This window comes from Myxocyprinus asiaticus, chromosome 40, assembly GCF_019703515.2.
Source record: "Myxocyprinus asiaticus isolate MX2 ecotype Aquarium Trade chromosome 40, UBuf_Myxa_2, whole genome shotgun sequence".
Classification (NCBI taxonomy): domain Eukaryota; kingdom Metazoa; phylum Chordata; class Actinopteri; order Cypriniformes; family Catostomidae; genus Myxocyprinus; species Myxocyprinus asiaticus.
Genome location: NC_059383.1, coordinates 14606348 through 14627068, shown reverse-complemented (window position 1 = coordinate 14627068; position 20721 = coordinate 14606348). Strand labels below are relative to the sequence as shown.

General features: G+C 39.3%; 2 protein-coding genes across 4 annotated transcripts in view; one reads left to right on the top strand and one right to left on the bottom strand.

Moving 5' to 3' along the window:
- The window catches only part of aifm5 (apoptosis inducing factor mitochondria associated 5), a 37308-nt gene extending 36616 nt beyond the window's left edge, over window positions 1-692 (bottom strand). For all 3 annotated transcript variants that reach the window (XM_051681024.1, XM_051681025.1, XM_051681026.1), the window contains exon 1: window positions 537-692. In XM_051681024.1, coding sequence (XP_051536984.1) covers window positions 537-555 — 19 coding nt within the window. In that variant the 5' untranslated portion in view covers window positions 556-692. The remainder of the gene's footprint in view (window positions 1-536) is intronic.
- A 13157-nt stretch (window positions 693-13849) lies between these two features.
- Window positions 13850-20384, top strand: ccdc92bb (coiled-coil domain containing 92Bb). The gene is made up of 5 exons (XM_051681029.1): window positions 13850-14130; window positions 15558-15720; window positions 18167-18214; window positions 18327-18676; window positions 18937-20384. Exons 2-5 carry the CDS (start codon window positions 15591-15593, stop codon window positions 19255-19257), a joined length of 849 nt encoding a protein of 282 aa, XP_051536989.1. The 5' UTR covers window positions 13850-14130; window positions 15558-15590; the 3' UTR covers window positions 19258-20384.
- Window positions 20385-20721: the final 337 nt, after the last annotated feature.

Below are 20721 nucleotides of genomic sequence, written 5' to 3'. Positions count from 1 at the left end.
GCATATTAACACAATGATTTAAAAGTCCATAAAAACATTATGAATTTTATAAGGTTAATCTGAAGTCAGCAGAAGTGCATGACGGAACAGTGTGAAAAACACTCAGCAATCAAGAATAAACCAATTATTAGCTATGCAACCAACGTTAAGATAAATTTCTTCTTTAGTGTTTTAAGTTTCCTGATTTAGTTGATTTAACATGAACTATAACATAAAGAACTGATGGACAATTGCATCATGTTATTTTGAAAAGAGTAGAAACAAACGCTGTAAAGAATACATATGGGCCTTTGGGAAATGTGTTATTTAATTATAATTATTTAATCAAATATGGTAACGTTATTGTGAAAAGTGAAACTGGTGATATAAAAAAATGCAAACTCATTATTATATAATTTTAACAATAAAATGATACATTTTGTATATATTTATTTATATAATGTTTTGTATTGTTGGCTAGGCCTATAATTTTTTCTTTCATTGTGTAAAAAATCCCAGATACAAACTGAAAATGTAATAAATTATTAGGTGCTTACCTGATTGTTTCTCCGACATTGCAAATTGATTAGTAAGAGAGGACTGTCCAGGAAGAAAGAAAAAATCTTTGAAAAACTATCCTTTCAGTCAGGCCTACAATCAAACTCTCGGGACAGTTGTCATGACCGTACTGATGGCATCAGAAGTCTCCAATCCCGAACACCAACCTGTCCTTTACTCACTCATGAAATTGGTTACTCCAAAAATGTAGTGTTTGGGGACAAAAAAAAAGGAAACTATGTTTCCAAAAGCCATTATCCAGTGAGATTGCACAAATTGTATAGAGGGTATTTAGTTGTAGAAGAGCAATAGCATTTGTTGTGGCATGACAAGAGAACAGAGAACGGCTGAGCAAGCAACACACAACAATAGTCATGTGCGCACAGGGCAATACCTCTCTCTAAAACACTGACACCCATGTTCACATGTTACCTTCAAGATACTATTTATTTAAAAAAACATTTTGTTAAAAAATTGTGCAGTTGTCATCTTAAACACCTAGTTCTGCATGATCTGACCCTTAACATGTATTTTGTTTCTGAATGTAACATAATGTAGCAACAGTAATTCAATCATATAAACAATATTTTTAGTTGAATTAAACAAGTTGATTTAGATTTAAAAACCTGAAGCACATTATTACATTACCTGATAAAACATTTCAGAGTGTAGCCTTTAAAGTGCTTCTGTGGGTCCTACTTCAAAGGGATAGCTCACATAAAATTTAAATTCTGTCATTATTTACTCACCCTAATGTTGTTACAAACATTTATTACTTCTTTTGTGGAGCATAAAGGATATTAGGCATGCAGTATGTTGGAGACTGACAAACTCAGTCACTATTCATTTTCATTGCATCTTTTTTTTTTTTCATTAAATTAAAATAAATGCAAGTAACATTCTGTCTAACACTTCTGTCTAACAAAGAAAGTTGGGACAACATAAGTGTGAGTGAATAAAGACAGACTTTTTTCTATAAGTAATATAACCCTTATAATAAGGGTTATATTACTTATAGAAAAAATAATTCCTATAAACTATACTATACTACACTACTAAACTACTGTATACTACTATGTACCGTGTGTGTGTAGATAGATAGATAGATAGACAGACGGACAGACGAATAGACAGATAGATATATAAGAAATATAATATTATTATAGTGATTATTATAGAGAATAGTCATAATTTGCATCCAAATTACTTTGAGATATTGCATTTTACATTATACACATTACATTAATTTATGTAAACGTGTTGCTCTCCTTTCCTAATGTTTTCTCCTAACCTCCTGTCCCTTCTCATATTTTCAGCATGAGTAGTGACCCTTGTTAAGTTATTTTGAGATAAGAAAAGTTGTTAACAGCAAGAGCAGAGAGCAATTTTGTAGGATTCAAACAAAGGTTAAAGGCATTCTATGTAGCAAACTTTGCAGTCTCAATCAAGTCATACAGAATGTCCTGCCTTCAGATTGGAAGTTGCCTGACAGACTTCAGAGTGATTGATTTCTGAGTATTTTTGACAGATGTACAAAGGTGAAGCCTGCACTGTTCTGATGAGGGAGCAGAATCATTGATGAAGACAGAGCATTGAGTGAAAGAACAGCGGAGAAAAGGGAAACAGCAAGCAATATCAAAGATTTGGCACCTGAATTTGGCTTGCTGACTGGTCAGATAACTGATAAGTAAACTGGTACTTAAATAAGCAAAGATGCCAAACCGATAAATAAAAAGTAAGCAAAATCAAATAGGCTTCTTGGTGTCCCTTCATAAAACTTTCATTGTCAGCATCAGCTGAAGTCACTGTATTTTTGATCGACTCCAGCCTAGACTGATGATTAATCAGTTGAGGTACAAATAGGCCTATACCTTCTGCCAGGAAATATCTTGTGAAAGAGTTGTGTCATGTTTTTCAGCAGGACATAGGCACCTTCCTCAGATTGCAGACAACACCTTCCAGCTGGACCACCATCAACCTATCTTTGTGTTCAATCACCACATTTCAGCAGTGGACAAAGGAAATGAAGAAACCAGAAGAGCTACTGAAGCCAAGAACACAGAGCTCCCAAGAGTCTCTATGCCAATACTGAGCAGCACTCAATCTTCAATACAAACTGATAAGCATCATGGCTTCCAAAAATTCATATTCATTTTCATTTCTTTGCATTAAGAATAAAACGTGTTGTATGTAAAAACATTCAAATACACTGTTCTGTCCTAAACTAAACAAATAATTTTGTTGTCTGTACATAAAAGTAATCAGGCACAAATATTTCGAGAATACTCAGTTTGCGTGAAAAAATTTTTTTTTGAGTTTGCATCTTCTGGAGTCAGTTCTGTTTACAATTCATGATAATCCATCTGTTTTGTAGACCGTTTTCTCTCTGTTTGGGCTTTTTCCACATGCTGCATCAACAACTTTTCTCACAAGCAGGGCTCTTTGTTTTCAGAGGTCAAACCATTTGTTGGCCAGAACTGACCTTGCTTAGTGTAAGGATTACCCTGGCGACCACCAGGGGTCGCTATGTATGTTTATGTTTCATTTCATGTCTTTCGTTTGAGTCTGGGTTTTGTAGTTCTTTTCCTCATCTTTGTGCATCGGTTCTTATGTTCATAAGTCCCATGTGTTCCTTGTTTGCTCATTAGTCTCTGTGTATTTAATCTCTTTATTTATCCAGTCTGTAATGTAGCTTTGTGTTCAAGTTTAGCGCTTTCTCTAGTGTTTTGTGTGTCTTTGAGTTTTTCCATTAAAAGCTGCAATTGGATCCTGCCTTCTCTAGTCTGCCATCATTACAGAAGAACTGACCAAAGAAATGGATCCAGCAGTGGAACTCATATCTCTGAAGCAGGAGGCTGAAACAATTGAAGAGTTCACTGAGCTTTTTTGTGCCCTCAGAGATTGTGTAAACTGGGAGAGCACGTGTTAAAGGCTCAACAAGCCTAAATCAAGTTATATATGCCAGGAGACAGCTTTAACTGTACTCTGAAACAGTACATAGATTATGCCATACTGCAAAGTTCCTGCCCCTACATAGTGGGGTACTGCTCCAGTCCCCATGTGGCTCTCAAGGCTATTCCTCAGCGATTCCCATAACGGAGGTCCCAGTGGTCCCCAGTTCATTTGCCATGGTCAACGAGCCAGTGCCCATGCCTGCCACAGTCAACGAGCCAGCGCCTGAAGCCTCATCCTTCCAGTGCCAGTGTCCTTGGCCTTGGAGGCTGTTCCCACAGCAGTGCTCCCAGCTGTCCGGAAGAGGAGGAGAATGGCTCCTGCTTCCCAGTTGCTGCCAGCGCTCACGGCCATGTAGGTTGTTCCCCAGTCTCTACCAGTGCTCATGGCCACGGAGGATGTTCCCCTGTCACTGCTAGCGCTCACGGCCATGCAGGCCGTTCCCCCAGTCACTGCCAGGGCTCCTGGCCATGGGGGCCGTTCCCTAGTCTCTGCCAGGGCTCCCGGCCATGGGGGCCATTCCCCAATCGCTGCCAGGTCTCCCGGCCACTGTCGACGATCCTGTCCAGTCCCCAGCAGCCATCGACCAGTCTGTTGCTCAGTCCAGTGGCCAGCACCTGTCAGACACACGCTGCCAGTCTGTTCAGTGCCCAGCGGCCGTCCACTTCCAGTATGACCCCTGTCCAGCGGCTCTGCCCCTCGAGTCTTCCATGGCTCTGCACCTCATATCCCCTAGTGCTTTGCACTATGAGTCCCCAGCTGCTCTGAACTCTGAACCCTTTGAGTCCCATGTTGACCTCTGAGCCCTCTGAATCCCCAGATGCCATAACCTCTGAGCCTTTGCCTCTTGCGGCTCCTCTTCCAGGGCCTCCTTTGGCTCTGCCTCTTGCGGCTCCTCTTCCTGGGCCTCCTGTGGCTCCTCCCCCTGGAACTCCATCCCCTGAGACTCCTTTAGCTCTGCCCCCTGAGCCTCTGCCTCCTGTGGCTCCACCCCCTGAGCTTCTGCCTCCTGATCTTCCCAGGAACTATTTTTGTTTTTATGTGTGAAGGAGCTTCAGGAGTTGCTCCTTAGTTGGGGGTCTCTGTAAGGTTTACCCTGGTGACCACCAGGGGTCACTATGTTTGTTTATTTTTCACTTCTTGTCTTTCATTTGATTATGGGTTTTGTAGTTATTTTCCTTGTCTTTGTTCATTGGTTTTTGTGTTTATTAGTCCCAGGTGTTCCTTATTTGCTTATTAGTCTCTGTGTATTTAATCTATGTGTGTTCCTCTGTTCATTGTCAGTTCTTATTCTGTTTATCCAGTCTGTAATGTAGCTTTATGTTCAAGTTTAATGCTTTCTCAAGTGTTTTGTGTGTCTTTTAGTTTTTCCATTAAAAGCTGCAATTGGATCTGCCTTCTCCAGTCTGCCATCATTACACTTAGATTGTGAGAATGCCTTTTAACATGGACAGATGTTTTAACATATTAATGTTTGTTTATTCAGACTTTTATAATCCTTTTGAATTTATGATTCATTGTATACTTTTATGTTGTCCTGGTTGAAACTTCTGTAAGTGACAAAGACAGCTGTGTTTGGCAAGCTGTGGCTTAGAGTCACTAGGGGGCATCATTTGATTTCCGGGGGGCTTTTACTGTTTATGACTGATAATGAGTGAAACTCAGATGCACAGGAAAATGTCTAAACCTGCTGGACATTACTGCCTGCCACACCTCCACCAGTGCCTTCAGTTGTCCAGCTACAGGGTCATCAGCTGGGAGCCACCTATCTCGGATGTTTCACCCCATTAATCCCAGAACATCTCCTGGTGGTGGGGCAGCGGACAGGGACATCTCCCTGCCACCTCCTGCAGCTGGATCCTCTTGATTGCTTCTCGATCTTGCTGTCCCATCAAAACATTCCTCCTTTCCCATCAAGACATACCATACAGCCAGGGTTCAATTTCCTGCCCCCCACACACACATGAGCAGACCTACCCTATGTTCAAGGTCTCTTCTCTGTTAGAAAAAACACAAGCTATAAAACTCTGCCTTCCACCCGTCCAGTGCCTATCCTGTCAGTGGCAACTGTCCTGCCTGAAGCTTGAACAGAATGCTGCAGCCAGGCTAATGACTGGCATTAAAAAAGAGAGCTTATAACCCCTGTGTTATCATCTCTTAACTGGCTGCTGGTTTAGTACAGGAATGAGTTTAAGATTTTATTAGTTGTTTTTAAAGCACTGCACAATATGTCTCCACATTACATTGCAGATCTCCTAAGCTTTCATACTTCTTCTAGGCCACAGATCTACAAACCAAATATTTCTGGCTGTCCCTCGGTCCAAGTAAAAGTCAAAGGGTGATAGAGCATTCTCTGTAGCTGCTCCTAAATTATGGAATAATCTTCCCCTTTATATTCGTTCGGCACCTTCTATAGAGATTTTTAAGTCTCAGCTGAAAACACATATTTTTACATTGGCATTTGAATCGGGGGAATGCTGAGTATTGGAGATACCTGCACTGACGTTGATCTCATCTTGTATATGCAGCTTTTTATTAGAGTTTATGATGCTTTAAAATGTATTGTGTATGTACTGTATGTTGATGGTGTTTGTTAATTTAGTATTTTTAAATTTCTAAATTGTGAAGCACTTTGGTCAACTCTGTTGTTTTTAAATGTGCTATATAAATCAAATTAAGTTGAGCTCAGTTAAATCAATCCTCCAACAGATTAAGTAGGAGAGTGAGGTGAGAGGCGAGCCACGAGAATGCGTCAGCCACCCTCCAAAGCCTACCTGGGCCTGGTTTCACTCCCTCATTCAATCCCCCTCCAGAAACCCCAGGATAAGGACCAAGTGTGTCAGTGGAAATAGTTTCTCCCCACCCTTTTCCTCTTCTACTTGCTACCTCACCACATATAGCAGTTGTTCCCTATTCCTACTTTCTCACTTCTGCACACCCTGACCCCACTTTTCATCATTCCCTTTTAACCATAGCCAGAAGCTCCCTTTTTCTGCTTCCTCTGCCATTTCTTTCAGAGACTTCTTCAATGCTGATCCAAAGATACCAATGTTTTACAACAGGTACTGCATTGATGTTCCAATAAACCCTCGACACCTGACCTCCACGGGGTCAGTGGCAGCCTGCCATCCATTTTCCCTACACTCGGCAGCCAGATCAGCATATTTTAGCCTCTTCCTCTCATAGGCTGCCTCCAGTCCCTCTTCCCATGGGACAGTAAGTTCGATCGTTGTGACTTTCCTAGCTAATGCCGACCATAACAATATGTCCGGCCACAAGGAGTTGATGGCGATCTCAGAGGGAAATATTAGCTGCTGGCCTAGGTTGACCATCATTGACCAATAACTTCCATGTGCCAGGATTGACCTTTCCTCCCTCCATGCCATACCTTGTGCGGCACCTCCCTTTTTAACAAATTCAATGTACTTCCTCTGAGCAGCATTATGGCCTTTGTTGGCCTTTATTCTACACAACTGCCAGCTTTTGCAGAACCTGATCATGCCGCCACCTGTACTGTCCTTGTGCCAAGACTGTCTTGCACCCAGCCAACATGTGCTGCAGATTTGCTCTTGGGGCATCACAGATGGGACAACTCTCCTCTTTACCATACCACAGAGACACATTTCCAGGGCTTGGAAGAGTGTCATAGGTGGATCTTATTAGAAAACATAACCTGGCTTGGGGTATCTTCAGTCAGCCCATCCTAAAACTCTATTAGATGCACCTTCCCATACTGTCCAGCACCCTTGCTGCTGCTGGCTGACTGCTCGAATCATATACCCTTCTTCTTCTATCTTAGTTATCTCTATCACTACCATCACTTTCTTCTGTTTTTTTAGAGGCTGCTGACCACAGTTTGGGAGCCATCCCCCATCCAAGGCCTGCTCTTCTGGATTGGGTTCTTCCAACAATCTCTTGTTGCTTCAGTTTTGAAACCGCCCTGTTTACAACCTCCTCTGCCTTCCAAGAGCGGTCTGTTCAGACCTGGGCTTGACAAGCCCTCACTGATCTATTGATTCCCTTAGTTCTAAGAACAGCCTGGTCTTCTCCTGCTTTTAACCCAGGTTGATGGAATTTATTGGCAGTTGTAAGGCATTTCTTCCCAATAATGCTATGTCTGAAAGACAACATGGAAAGCCCAGCCACTTCCTGATGTAACTGTTGGCCTTGGTGTCCATCCAGATGAAAATTGCCTATTATATCCAAGCCCTGTTTCAGCTGCTTCAGAACCAACCCTGCCATGTTTATCTGACAAATCTGCTGTGTATTCTTTGACTAAACTTCGAATGGGCTGCTCTGCCAGCACCGGGATTCTTTCACCATCACCTCAAACGCTATCTGGTCGCTTCTAATCCCCTTACGAAAAGAAAGGCAATGTGACTTTGCTGGCTTGATCTTCATCCTGGCCCATGTCAAAAGCTCTTCCAGCCTTTTTAAGAGTCTGTTTGTACATGCAGCAGTCTGGAGTATGCTTGTGACATCATCCATATAGCTGTGCAGTGATGGCAATCTCTCCCTAGATTGTGCACGGATTCCTCTGGTCATCTATCTGGCACCAATTAGGATGATATCGAATGCAGCTGTGAACAGGATGGGATAGATTGCACATCCCTTTGCAATCCCTTTTTCCAGTCGCTGCCATCCAGTTATGTATTCCTGTGTTGCATGACATATTTTCAGGTCCCCATAGTAACTGTCTACCAAGCTCTTATTACACTCTGGTACATGGAACAACTCTAGTGCATAGCTGATGAGCTGGTGTGGAACCGATCTATAGGCATTTGCCAGGTTCAGCCAGGCTACATGGAGGTCTTTCTGGTCTCTCTTGGCAGACTGGATCTGCCAATGCTCCACACATCCAGGAAAACCTGGTAAGCCTGCCTTCTGGCAGCTTGTGTCTATGTATCCATTTTTCAGGAAGTAATCAGACATCATCCTTGCTACCACCGAAAAGAAAATCTTTCCCTCCACATTCAGTAGAGCAGTACTCTTAAACTGATTTATGTTGGTGGATTCCTGTTCTTTGGGTATAAAGATGGCCACTGCCTTTCGCCATTATAGGGATATGCACTGCTTCTTCTAGGCAACTCTCAGTAGTCTCCATAACAGTTTAAGAACTGTTGGGCACAGCTTATACAGCTGTAACAATTCAAGGATGGAAAGGAGGAAGTTGGGACCAGCTTGACAAACACATAGACATTTAATAAACACTTTTCACTGTATAACAAAACAAAACAAAACCATGCACTGCTTTTCAGCCAGTTACGTATGAACATAAACACACACACACACACAGACAGGCTTCGTGCATCTCTCTCTCCCATCTGCCGCTGCCTCCTCTCCTTAAATACTCCAGCCTCCCCTCACTGGAATGCGAGACCGGTGTGGCACACAGGTGGAACTCATTCACCACTTATCTTCCCGGCCTCACTCTGCCCAGACGCCGTTCTGCCCCACCCAGCTCGCCACATACCCCCATTGCCAAAATCAGATCAGGGAATTCTCCGGCCTGTGACCTACTTCCCCTCCCCCATTTCTAGGGAGGGAGCATTGGCGCATCAGGATGGTCTCCAGGTCCAACCCACACGTGCCTGGGAGTGGGTACAGGATGAGGGAGAGGAGGGGGGGATAATAGAGAGAGAGAGGAGAAAGCAGAAAGAGGAGAGAGAAACGGGCTCGCCGGCCCCAGACATGCCATCAACTGGCCCTCAGCTCGCTGTACTGCTTCCGTCCATGATGCTGGGTAATGGCACTGGACCCCTCAGCTGTCCCTTTCAGTTGCCGGTTCAGCACCAATGGATCGAGCACTCCCTCGGTGTCACTGTCAGCGGTGAGGACTCCTTGACACCGCATCCTTCCTCCTTCCCAGGTTTCCCAGGTACCAGTGTAACAATTCAAGGATGGGAAAGGAGGAAGCTGGGACCAGCTTGACAAACATGTAGACATTTAATAAACACTTTTCAGTGTATAAAAAACAAAACCACACACTGTTTTTCAGCCAGCTATGTATGAACATAAAAACACACACACACACACAGACAGGCTTCGTGCATCTCTCTCTCTTCCGCCACACGTCCCTGCCCTGCTCGCCACAACAGCCTATATGGGACCCCATTCGGGCCCAGGGCTGAAGTTGCCCTAGCTTTTTCTAACACTAGAGTGATCTCACTTAACTTGGGTTGAGCTACCTTATGGATCCCCTAGTTGTTCTTTCATGTGATCTAGTTCTTGCTTCGGCATCACCAGCTTCCCACTCCTCTTCTCTTCGAGAAGATTTCTGGCAAATTTAAATGGATCCTTGATGAATTTCATCCGCTCACGATCCTTCCTTCTTCTCCGCCATCGAATTCTCTCTGCCCTCCTCAAAACCGACAACCTAGCCCTTATGCAATACCTTCAATACCTTTTCCCATCCATTCTCATCTGCTCTTCTCCATGCTTTGCAAAGCTTCCTCCGCTCTTTCACCATCAGAAGTATTTCCTTTTCTCTCCTACCCATCACCCTGGGACCATGCTTCTTCACTGACACTTCTTTAAATCTACCTACACATTCTTCATAAACAATGTCACTAAACATATTAAACTTGGCCTCCACCCTTCCGCTGAGTGCATTCTCCAAGGTGGAGCACAAGTCTTGGTCTAGTCTGCTCCAGGCTTCTTTATCATTAGATCTTGGCCAATTAATTAGTTTCCTTCTCCATGGCTCCTTTTCATTATCTTGCCTTTGCTCTCTTGTCTGTGGGTTAACAGTTGTATCCTCCTGCTGCTCATCTCATGGGCATGACTTGTCCTGCTGGCGGTACTGGTCTTCTTGGTGACCCTCCACAACAGTGGATTCAGTAGCACTGTGGTGCTCAACCGGGCTCTGTATCCTTCATGTTTGACCTGCTGCTGCAGTGCAAGGTTGTGTCTGGCTGTTCTCGCCACATTTCATCCTTCCTTGATTAATCCGCAGCCCCTTGTAAGTCATTACCTTCGTCCACCCACAGCTGCATTTCCTAGGATCTTTTACTCATTATCCATGGCCGTTCAAGTCATGTCCGTAGAGTCCATCTTATTTGGTATCTTCCATCCTGCCTCTCAGAGGATCACCGGGCTGTTTTTCTTGAAAAGGGCTTGTAGTTAGTTAGGGTGTCCCTTGTATGAGAACCTGTGGGTAAGGTATCTAGCCTGCCCACCCCTGTGCAGACTTTCCTGCATTCAGTCAGTCTTTCCTGACAGTCTTCCAATCTTCCTTGGACTCCAGCTACCCTATACACAGTAGTCACTGGTCTCCCAGAATATTACTCAGATGCACAGGTAAATGTCTAAATCTGCTGTGCATTACTGCCTACCGCACCTCTGCCGGTGCCTTCAGTTGTCCAGCTACGGGGTCATCAGCTGGGAGCCAACTATCATGGATGTTTCACCCCATTAATCCCAGAACATCTCCTGGTGTTAGGGCAGCGGTCAGGGAAATCTCCCTTCCACCCCCCCACAGCCGGACAATGGATCCTCTCGATTGCCTCTCATTCTTGCTCTTCCATCAAGACATTCTTTCTTTCCCATCAAGACATACCATACAACCAGGGTTGTATACTGTAAAATATATTTTACAGTATAAATTTCTTAGGCTGCATTAATGGTCAAAGTCGATAGACTTGTCTAGAATGTCAGATCTACTTCCACATGTATGTTTATTCAATATATTTAATGGGGAAAGTAGTTTTTATTTATTTTTATTTATTTATTTTGAAGAATGAAGTGATTTTATGATGTCAGATGTTTTGGGTCAATTTAAAAGGCAAGTTTCATCATTGTTGTTGTTGGGTCATTCCTACAATTCAGTGGCATTTCGGCTTTGAAACTTTTGAAAAATAAAACATATTTTTACAAGTATCTTCATGTTTCATCCTTACAGGGACATGTTAAAGATTGTATTAGTCATACTGGGTCAAGCTAAATGACAAAAAAATTCAGATGTCCATCCAGTTACAGTAAATGGGCAGGCGTCAGGGTGGAAAATAACAGGGTGGACATTCAGTCGATAAATTAGCCTCTACGTGGACTGTGATTGATATCTAGCAAACATATTTGTAAACTTATATTGATGTTTTTATTTCTGTTAACATAAATATATTGACATTTTGAAATTACATTAATTTCCCATTGTGAGGGAAGGAGGTCACTGGGACAGGAAGGTTCAGGTCTCAGGTGAGCTTTTAATCACAAACTTAGGGGTAACACAGTCACAACTGGCACAGTAACTTCTTCAGCTTCACAAACTTTTTAGCATCACAGGCTCCTAGTCACAGCCTCTTAATCATCACAAAGTCTTTATCACAACTCTTTTAGCATCACGAACTCTGTAGCTTCACCGTGAGACTCTCGTGCCAGACTCTCTCTCTCTCTTCTGGTGGTGGCATGGCTGTTTATATACCGCTCTCCCCAAGCTCACTGGAATTAGAGACAGGTGTTAGACATAATTTAGCTCAGGTGTAAGCGCCCTTGCCACTTTCTCTCCGGATGGGTGCTCAACCACGCCCCCGCTGCCACACCCATATATCTTCCCATAACAGGGTGGACATGTTATGCTTGACCACTTATTACTAACACAACAAAATAAAGGAGAACATAAATAAAACAAAAGAGTTACAAACTTAAAATAGCTCAAAAGAATTTTGCAGAATGGCTGATTTCCAGTGATCCTCCAGTGTGAGATGTCATTTCATAACATATATCTTCAATGAAAGGTCATAGTATCATGACATAACAGTGTGGACAATAACTTAAGGGACACACAAATAAACTCCACTATCAGTGATAAAATTATAAATGTACTACAAATGAGTACATGTTAGTGAGAGAATGTAGTACTTTTTTGTGATCAACATTTTTTATTGATTCATCTATTAAACAAAGAAAAGCAAAACATATACAAACAGAATCTATATTTAATGTTTAACCCCCACTATTGTTTTAAGGATTTTTAGATATTTTTACAGGAAAACAATACAAAAATTATCAAGAATATGATTTTTGCCCTAATATCAAAGGTCTTACTAGAAAAAAAGAAATTATGATCCAACGTGAATTTTCTTTATAAAAAATATGATGGTGCCTGGTAACATGTGCATGTAAAATGGCTAGAAATAGCATTTTAGCTGAGCGTAAAGCTGACAATTTAAACAAGGTTTATTTCTATTTCTTCTGCTCCAAACTTACTTCAAAATTACTTCTCTGTCTGCTCGTATGAATGTGACACATCATAAGAAAGTGTTTCACCGCTGTTCAAATGCACTTTGGATCACATCATTTATATGTATAAATGTTTTCCATCTGAAAGGACTAAATATTAAATGAAACAAATGACAATAAAATGCAAAGTAATCTCTTCAGTAATCAAATTACTTTTTGAATGTAACTGTATTCTAATTACCAATGATTTAAATTGTAACTGTAGTGGAATACAGTTACTTATATTTTGTATTTTAAATACGTAATCCCGTTACATGTATTCCGTTACTCCCCAGCCATGCATATATATATATATATATATATATATATATATATATATATATATATATATATATATATATATATATGGTTAGAGTGGGCAAAGAAACACAGACATTGGACAACAGATAATTGGAAAAGGGTGTTATAGATCTTAACCCCATTGATCTTTTGTGGGATCAGCTAGACTGTAAGGTGCGTGAGAAGTGCCCGACAAGACAGCCACATCTATGGCAAGTGCTACAGGAAGCGTGGGGTGAAATGTCACCTGAGTATTTGGATAAACTGACAGCTAGAATGCCAAAGATCTGCAAAGCTGTCATTGCTGCACGTGGAGGATTTTTTGATGAGAACTCTTTGAAGTAGTTTAAGAAGTTCTGAACATTTTATTCAAATTGTAATAGTGAATTTTTTCACGTTATTAATGTCCTGACTATACACTGTGATCAGTTGAATGCCACTTTGGTGAATAAAAGTACCAATTTCTTTCCATAAGAGCAAAATCTGTACATTATTCCAAACTTTTGGCCGCCAGTGTGTGTGTTTGTGTGTGTGTGTGTGTGTGTGTGTGTGTGTATATATATATATATATATATATATATATATATATATATATATATATATATATATATATATATGTATGTATATATATATATATATATATATATATATATATATATATATATATATATATATATATATATATAATCTGAGTGTACCAAAACTTTGTCAAATAACATTCACGGTATACAAGTCAGAGGAGCTTATTTGCATAGACTATGTTTACATTTAGGGATGTAGAAGGTATGAGGTTCTTCCAAAAATAGAAAACGTAAGATATGACGTCCACAAGGGAGCACGGTGTCGCTATCCAAGCTCCTGAAATCGCGACACTCTCAAATATGAATTCACAAAGTACGGAAAATGTTGGCTACAGTTTGCACGATCGCAGTCTCGGGTCCGACCCACACGTTTCAAATCTAAAACAGAATGTCATCATTATCACTTTAGTTCACTTCTTTGGCTAAGTGATTCAGATTTGGGCGACATGGCGGGTGGCAAACCCTTTCCTATACTGACGCGCTGTTTTGGTGGCGATGCTTTGCACTGGAAGTGTCCTGCATCTTTCATCTGTTCAGTCTAATCGTAAGTAACATTGACCGTGTATGGTATGAAGCATGTAGTGACATCGGCACGTTGCATGTCATTGAGATTATTTACCCTAGAAAAGGCTCCCTAAAATCTTAAGCGGCGCATTGATTTCGAAGCATCGGAATGACGGAAGTGTATAGGTTTAATTTTTTCTCCTTTGTCACCAAATTATAACATACTGAAGAAAAAGTAATCGTTACAATATTAATTCTAAGCATGTTCAGTTGGCAATGCACGCAATGAAGAGAATCACATTCATTTAATCGTCGATAGCTTATATATTTAAATATTTAATGTCTCAAGGTGAATTTGGTGTGCTAATCGGGGAAATCGGGGTGATGTTAAACGGCTCCGGTATTCATTAAAAATGTCGAGTTGTTGACGTTGTCATGAGACTTGTGTGATTACGTTGACAAACGTTGTAAAGATTGCCAATATTTGTTCTCCTCAAAGAGATAGATTGCGATGCAATACAAGAGACTGTCGTCCTTACGCAATTCCTGGGTCAGAATGTTCCGGCTGTACCGGTGACATAATGCTCATTTTCACCAAATGCTGAAGTTTGAACGAAGGGAGTCAAACATTTTCCCTACAGACTCCCATTTTTAATATACCTATGTTGTAACGTGGTGGTTACAATAGGGTACCATGCGATGTTTTTATTGCTACATATACCCAGATAGCACACATATGCCCCCGAGATGTCTGTTTTAGGTCTTTTGATCTGGAAAGCATCGCAATGCAATAAACATCTGCTAAGCATCTTAAAAAGATCAGATTTATGAACATTCCAAATCATAAACGTCTCAAAGACATCTGCTGAATGTCTATTAGACATCTGAGAGGAAACGGATACAATATGTCTAATAGATGTATTGTAGATGTGCAAACAACGTAAAATAGATGTCTTCCAGATGTAAACACACACATCCAATAGATGTCTGGGAGATGCACAGTATGTGTGCTATAAAGGTACCCAGATAAACACATTTGTCCCTGAGATGTCTGTTACAGACCTTTTCATCTGGTAAATCAACCAGACGTCTATTCAATGTGTTTGTTTACATCTGGATAATGTACTTTTTAGGTTGTTTGCTCACCTGGAATATGTCTATCAGACGTTTCCTCTCAGATGTCAATAAGACATTCATCAGATGTCTCTGAGATGTTTATGATTTATAATGTTTGTAAATCTGATCATTTTAAAATGTTTATCAGATGTTAATTAAAATGCAATGCTTTCCAGATGAAACACTCTTAAACAGACATCTTGAAGATGTACATGTGCTGTCTGGACTATTTTTTAAGCCTGCTTTAATGGAAATTAATATGCCTTCGACTTTAAATGAATAATTCAGACTAAGTAAAAAAAGTGTGTTTACCTTGAATTGACATTTCAATATCACTCTAATTGAAACCAGGTTCTGTAACCTGCAAACATCTGAGATCTTTCCATGGATAGATCCACAGTAGCCCAAAAGGTGGAGAGTGTGGAGCGTAATGTATCATTCTTGCAGCAGGAACACAGGATCCTCCTGACTGGTCTACGCTTGGAGATACGCAGCTTGAAGAAACGATGCAATGGTCTGTTGATGCTTGGATATTACAAATGTGAATGGTTTCTCATTTTGAGTATTTGAACTCAAAATGGAGATATTAGAATCAATAAATTCACTTAAAAACCCTCTTTGCCAACCACTCTTTATTAACTTAATACTTTCAGTTTTAAAGTCTCCTGTATTACTTTTAAAAATTCATTAGATAATCAAAAATGGATAAATGCTGTAATCCTGGTATTGGATATAACTTTACATAGATAAGACAGCACACTCTCACAGCAAAATCGTAAGGATTTGTACGACACACTCTACTGATCGGTTAGGTTTAGATAAGGGGTTTCGGTAAGGGCATAATATTAATAAGCATGCCCTTGACACCTCGCACGTGGAACTCGCGCTTACTGTACTTCTGCATTACACATCCGGGCATTTGCACGTGATGAAATCGTACAAATTCATATGAACGAAATCATATGAAATAACCAATTCGTAAAATATGAATGAATTTTCATGAGATTGTGTTGGATAAGATTAGTATCCAATTTTATCACAATAAAAGCATGGTATCATGTATAATGTTTACGTCTTGTGGCTATACTTTTTAAACAGTGTGTGTTTTAGTGCTTATGGACTGGCCCCATTCACATTCATTGCAAAAACATTAATGTAGCAGCAATTTTTGCTTTTGCTTTTGTTTATTTTTTATTTTTTTTAACAAGGGACGAGTCCAAATAATTTTTCTGGTAATCAACATTATGCCACACATGTTGGTTAAACCTAACTTGTACTGAACCAGGAACACTTGGGAACAGTCAAGTGAGGCACAATGAGCAAAAATGAAGGGAATTAAAATAATTAGACTGCAAAATGAAATAGATGTTTCAACCATAAACTAAAATGACCTGTTTAAATTGTAATTTGAAAGAACATGTTTCAACTATAAAATGAAATTATTTGTTTTGACTGTTCATTTAGAAAAATAAATATGTGTAGACCATAAATTAAAAACATGTTTTGACTGTAAATATTTAAATTTTTAACATTTACTCTACCCATAAAGTGTCATGAAAGCATGCTGGGAAAAAAAGTCCACAGTGAAATACGGTTAATTTACAGTTCACTACCGTTTAAAATTATTAAATGTTAAAAAATGTAATATACAGTATGAGCCTTCTGTAACTACAAAGATCTGTTTTTCACTTTATCTGCCTTTTATTTTTTTATCTATGTTTTTTTATATGTATTGTTAAACACAGTAACTACACATGGCCACATGATGACTTCAAGTTCATCAAGAGTGACCTTTCCAGGAATAATACAAGAGACTACACTACATATAACATAGCATAGAACACCCAAATGTACATACTGTAACTGACATAAAAAATAAGAAGAAACATATCTATTTCCATTAAATATAATGAAATGTGATGGCTCACTCAGGGACTTCTGGGAATGCCCAATTATTGTTTTTCACCGTAATTTTAACAATAGTTTACCGTAAAAGTACATGTAATCTCTTGTTAGACATAATATAAATTTTTACTATTAATTATTTGGTACTTTTACATCTAAAAAATTTTTTTATACAATATTTTACTGTAAACTTACATGTATTGTCTTATTAAATATATTATTATTTTTTACTATATAGTTTTTTTACTCTAGCATTTTTTCATTCTTTTTCTGTTAAATTATGAACATTATTTACAGTTGAAATAAGTATGAATTAAGTAAACTTAATTTAGTTTGCTTTCATTTTAATGAATTAAACTGAATGAGCAGCAAAAATATATTTTTATTTGGAGTTTCCTATACTCCAGATTAATTTTGCCACTCAAAATTATTTGATGAGTTTCCTCATTATTACAAGTACAGCATAAACTCAATATCTTGTGTCGCAAATGTAGGGTCAAAAAAGTTAAAAACATAATTTTATAGTAAAATATTTTTTTTCAATGAGCAATATTTGCTGAAAATGTATATTTGGAATTTGGAATTTAACACTTTTATTAAAAATGTGAAATTAATTTAAAAAATGTTACAGTATTTTTTCTGTAAAAATATTTTGTTTACACTGTAAGAAATCTGACATTTATGGACATATTTTTAAAGACATCTCTGGCTAAAATTACATTTTCACATGTGAAAAACACGAGGTTTACCTTAATTTAAAGGAGAATGCCTGTTTTTGTCAGTAAAACAAATAATTAGTTAAGTAACAGAAAATGTACATTTGGTGTGAATAAATGTATTTTAGGGGAATTTAATACTTTTATTGAGAAATGGGGAATGAAAGTTGAAATATACTGTATTTTCTCTGTAAAACTAAATTGATTTTTTACAGCGTACATTAACTTGGAAAAAGAACGTCAAAATCAAAGCCATAAAAGACAGAGAACAGAAAGCACATAAGAAAGCAAAACAAACAATACCCAATAACGTTACACTATGTTTGTATGTCTCTGCAGAGCTGAGTTGTGATCTGAGTGAAAAGCCACCATTAAGAAGCAGAGAAGGTGAGTTTCAGTTTCCAGAACATTCCAGTTTCTTCATTCCCTGTACTCAAAGACAAGCAAAAGACACACATACAGTGTAAACTTTAAGCCTCCCATCTACATTTTATTACAGATGTTGAGCTAGAGGAAGAGTTGCTGCAGGCACGATTATTGGAGACAGAGCAGCATCTGGCAGAGCAAGACAGTGCACTGGTGGAGCTGCGGGCAGAGTTACGGAAAAAGGGGGCACTAGCGAGTGCACTTCAGGTTCGTCTTAGAGATGAGGAGCGGCGGTTCCTGGAAGAACTGAAGCGCCGCAGTCATAAGATTACAACACTCAGTCGTGACCTCCGCAAGCAGACTGATGTGGCTGCTCAACTTTCCTTCCAACTGCATTCTGCACACTTTCATCTCTACCACCAGACAGAGGACCATGAAGAAGAGGAGGAAAAAGAGGAGGAGGAGGAAGAAGGAGCCATGCAGGTAGGATCCATTAAGGACACCTACATCTCCAAGAGCGTACTATCTGGAATTTAAGTGCTAAATATACTGTACAAATATCTGATAAACATTATAAAGAGCTGATTCACCTATAGTTCATTCTAATTTACAATGAACATAATTTTAAGATCCAACTGGGAAAATGGCATAGCTTGCTTGATCTACTCAAAACAGCACTTTTCTCACCTTATAACTTTATAATTTGACTCATGATTTAGTCTCCTCCTTTTGCCTATTCACAGGAATCAGATTGGACAGCAAACTCCCCATGGGCATCTCCAGTAGCAGCGGAAAGCACACAACAAAGCCGTGCTTCAGGAAGAATGAGGCGATCGGAGAGAGTGAGAGAATGTGTGCCCCGTGAAAGGGTGCTTGGACCTGAGGAGCCTCGCCCCATGCCTGACCCCACCCTCTTCCTTTACCCTTTTAGACATAGGCTCCTCCCTTTGCATAAGTCACTTGGAGGCCGCTGGCGGGAAGGTGGCCTTTCAGAGACTCGGATAGGTAGATTCAGGGACCGACCCCTGAGGGAGGATATTGGACCAGAGACTACGGAATTATGAGCTAATGTCAAGGCTGGCTGTTTTGGAAAATTTTGCATACAAAAGACAGATTAGCCACATATTCATTTTGTAGTCTGTAATGAGTCCATTCTGAAATGTTGAATAGGGGCTTTGTGATAACCCAGTTCTGTGAAGGGGGATTCATGCTATTGCACTGAATCTCTCCTTCATTAAGTCTAAACAAGTAACTATGCTTAAAATCAAAGGCAGACACTTCGTGAAGTAAGGGAGTATAAGCATTCTTAAATATTTAATAAAAGAGTACCTGATATTTTATGTATCACGTCCCTTTTCAAAATTAATCTATGTTGTTGAATCCATTATGCTCTATAAAGAAGAGAATTCACTTGCCATTGATTGATTATTTGTGTCAATAAAGTAAATTATTGTGATCTCATTAGATACACTCTGATTGACAAGGGAGGGCAGGTGGGGTAAACAGGTTTATCATATTGCTTTTTTGTTTTCTCTGTAGCTGACAGTAAAGAGCTATATGTTGAACTGAAGATGGGGATATTAAGTGTAATTCTTCAAATTTGGTTTATTTTTTCCATAATGTTGTAGGGAAATACACTTTTAATTGTATTTAAATAAACGTTCTTAAAATCGAATTGAAAATATCTATAATATTGGCATATCATACAGCATTAATATTGTACGATTATGTTTGCCTATATTATCGAGCTAAGCATCCAAAGTGTGCAAACAAAGTTCTTTGAAGTCTTTATTTTGATTCGTATAAGTAAAAATTGATTCTTCAAAATTATAATATTACTTATTCTGGTAACACTTAACAATCAGGTTCCATTCTGTACAGTCAGTCAGTTGCTATTGCAAAACCCTGACAAGACAGGGTCTTGTCTCACCCTGAAAGGGTTTATTTTACTATAAGAACCGGCTGACTGTACATAATCCTGTTTATTACACAGCTACTAACCTAATAAATAAATACATAGACATAAAATATTGATTTGCATTGAAATTATGTAAGAAAAAAATAAATCGCTGAACCGCTGAAATCCACCTCCGGTTTGCGTCGAAGTTCTGTTGGTGTTTATTTATTCTGATTGCTCATTATACATCTTATTACAAGACTACATGCCAAATAAATAAATGCATATGAAATATTGATTTGAGTTGAAATTATTTTATTAGCTTGCTTGAAGTGATCGCACAGTGATCCAAGGAGCATAAAAGATGGCTGGCAAATACCCGGATGGGCGGTCCGATACGTGGATGTGCGGTTGTTACTGAGAAATATCAGACTGCTAGATGGCGCCATTGACTAATCAGAATTTATTATTCCAGAGAGTTGTGCAATAACATGAGTTTATGCATTAGGTATTATGAACTAACCATTAACTAGATATTTTTTTTACAGCATTTATTATTAATCTTTGTTCATTTTAGTTAAGAAAAAAAAAATGCTCATTGTTAACTCACGTTAGTTCATAGTGCATTAAT

What these genes read in the sequence shown, in the direction of transcription:
- ccdc92bb (XM_051681029.1), top strand. Translation starts at nt 15,591, where the DNA reads ATGGATAGATCCACAGTAGCCCAAAAGGTGGAGAGTGTGGAGCGTAAT. An exon ending in ACCATTAAGAAGCAGAGAAG is followed by an intron (nt 18,215 to 18,326) that starts GTGAGTTTCAGT and finishes ATTTTATTACAG; the next exon opens with ATGTTGAGCTAGAGGAAGAG. An exon ending in AGGAAGAAGGAGCCATGCAG is followed by an intron (nt 18,677 to 18,936) that starts GTAGGATCCATT and finishes GCCTATTCACAG; the next exon opens with GAATCAGATTGGACAGCAAA.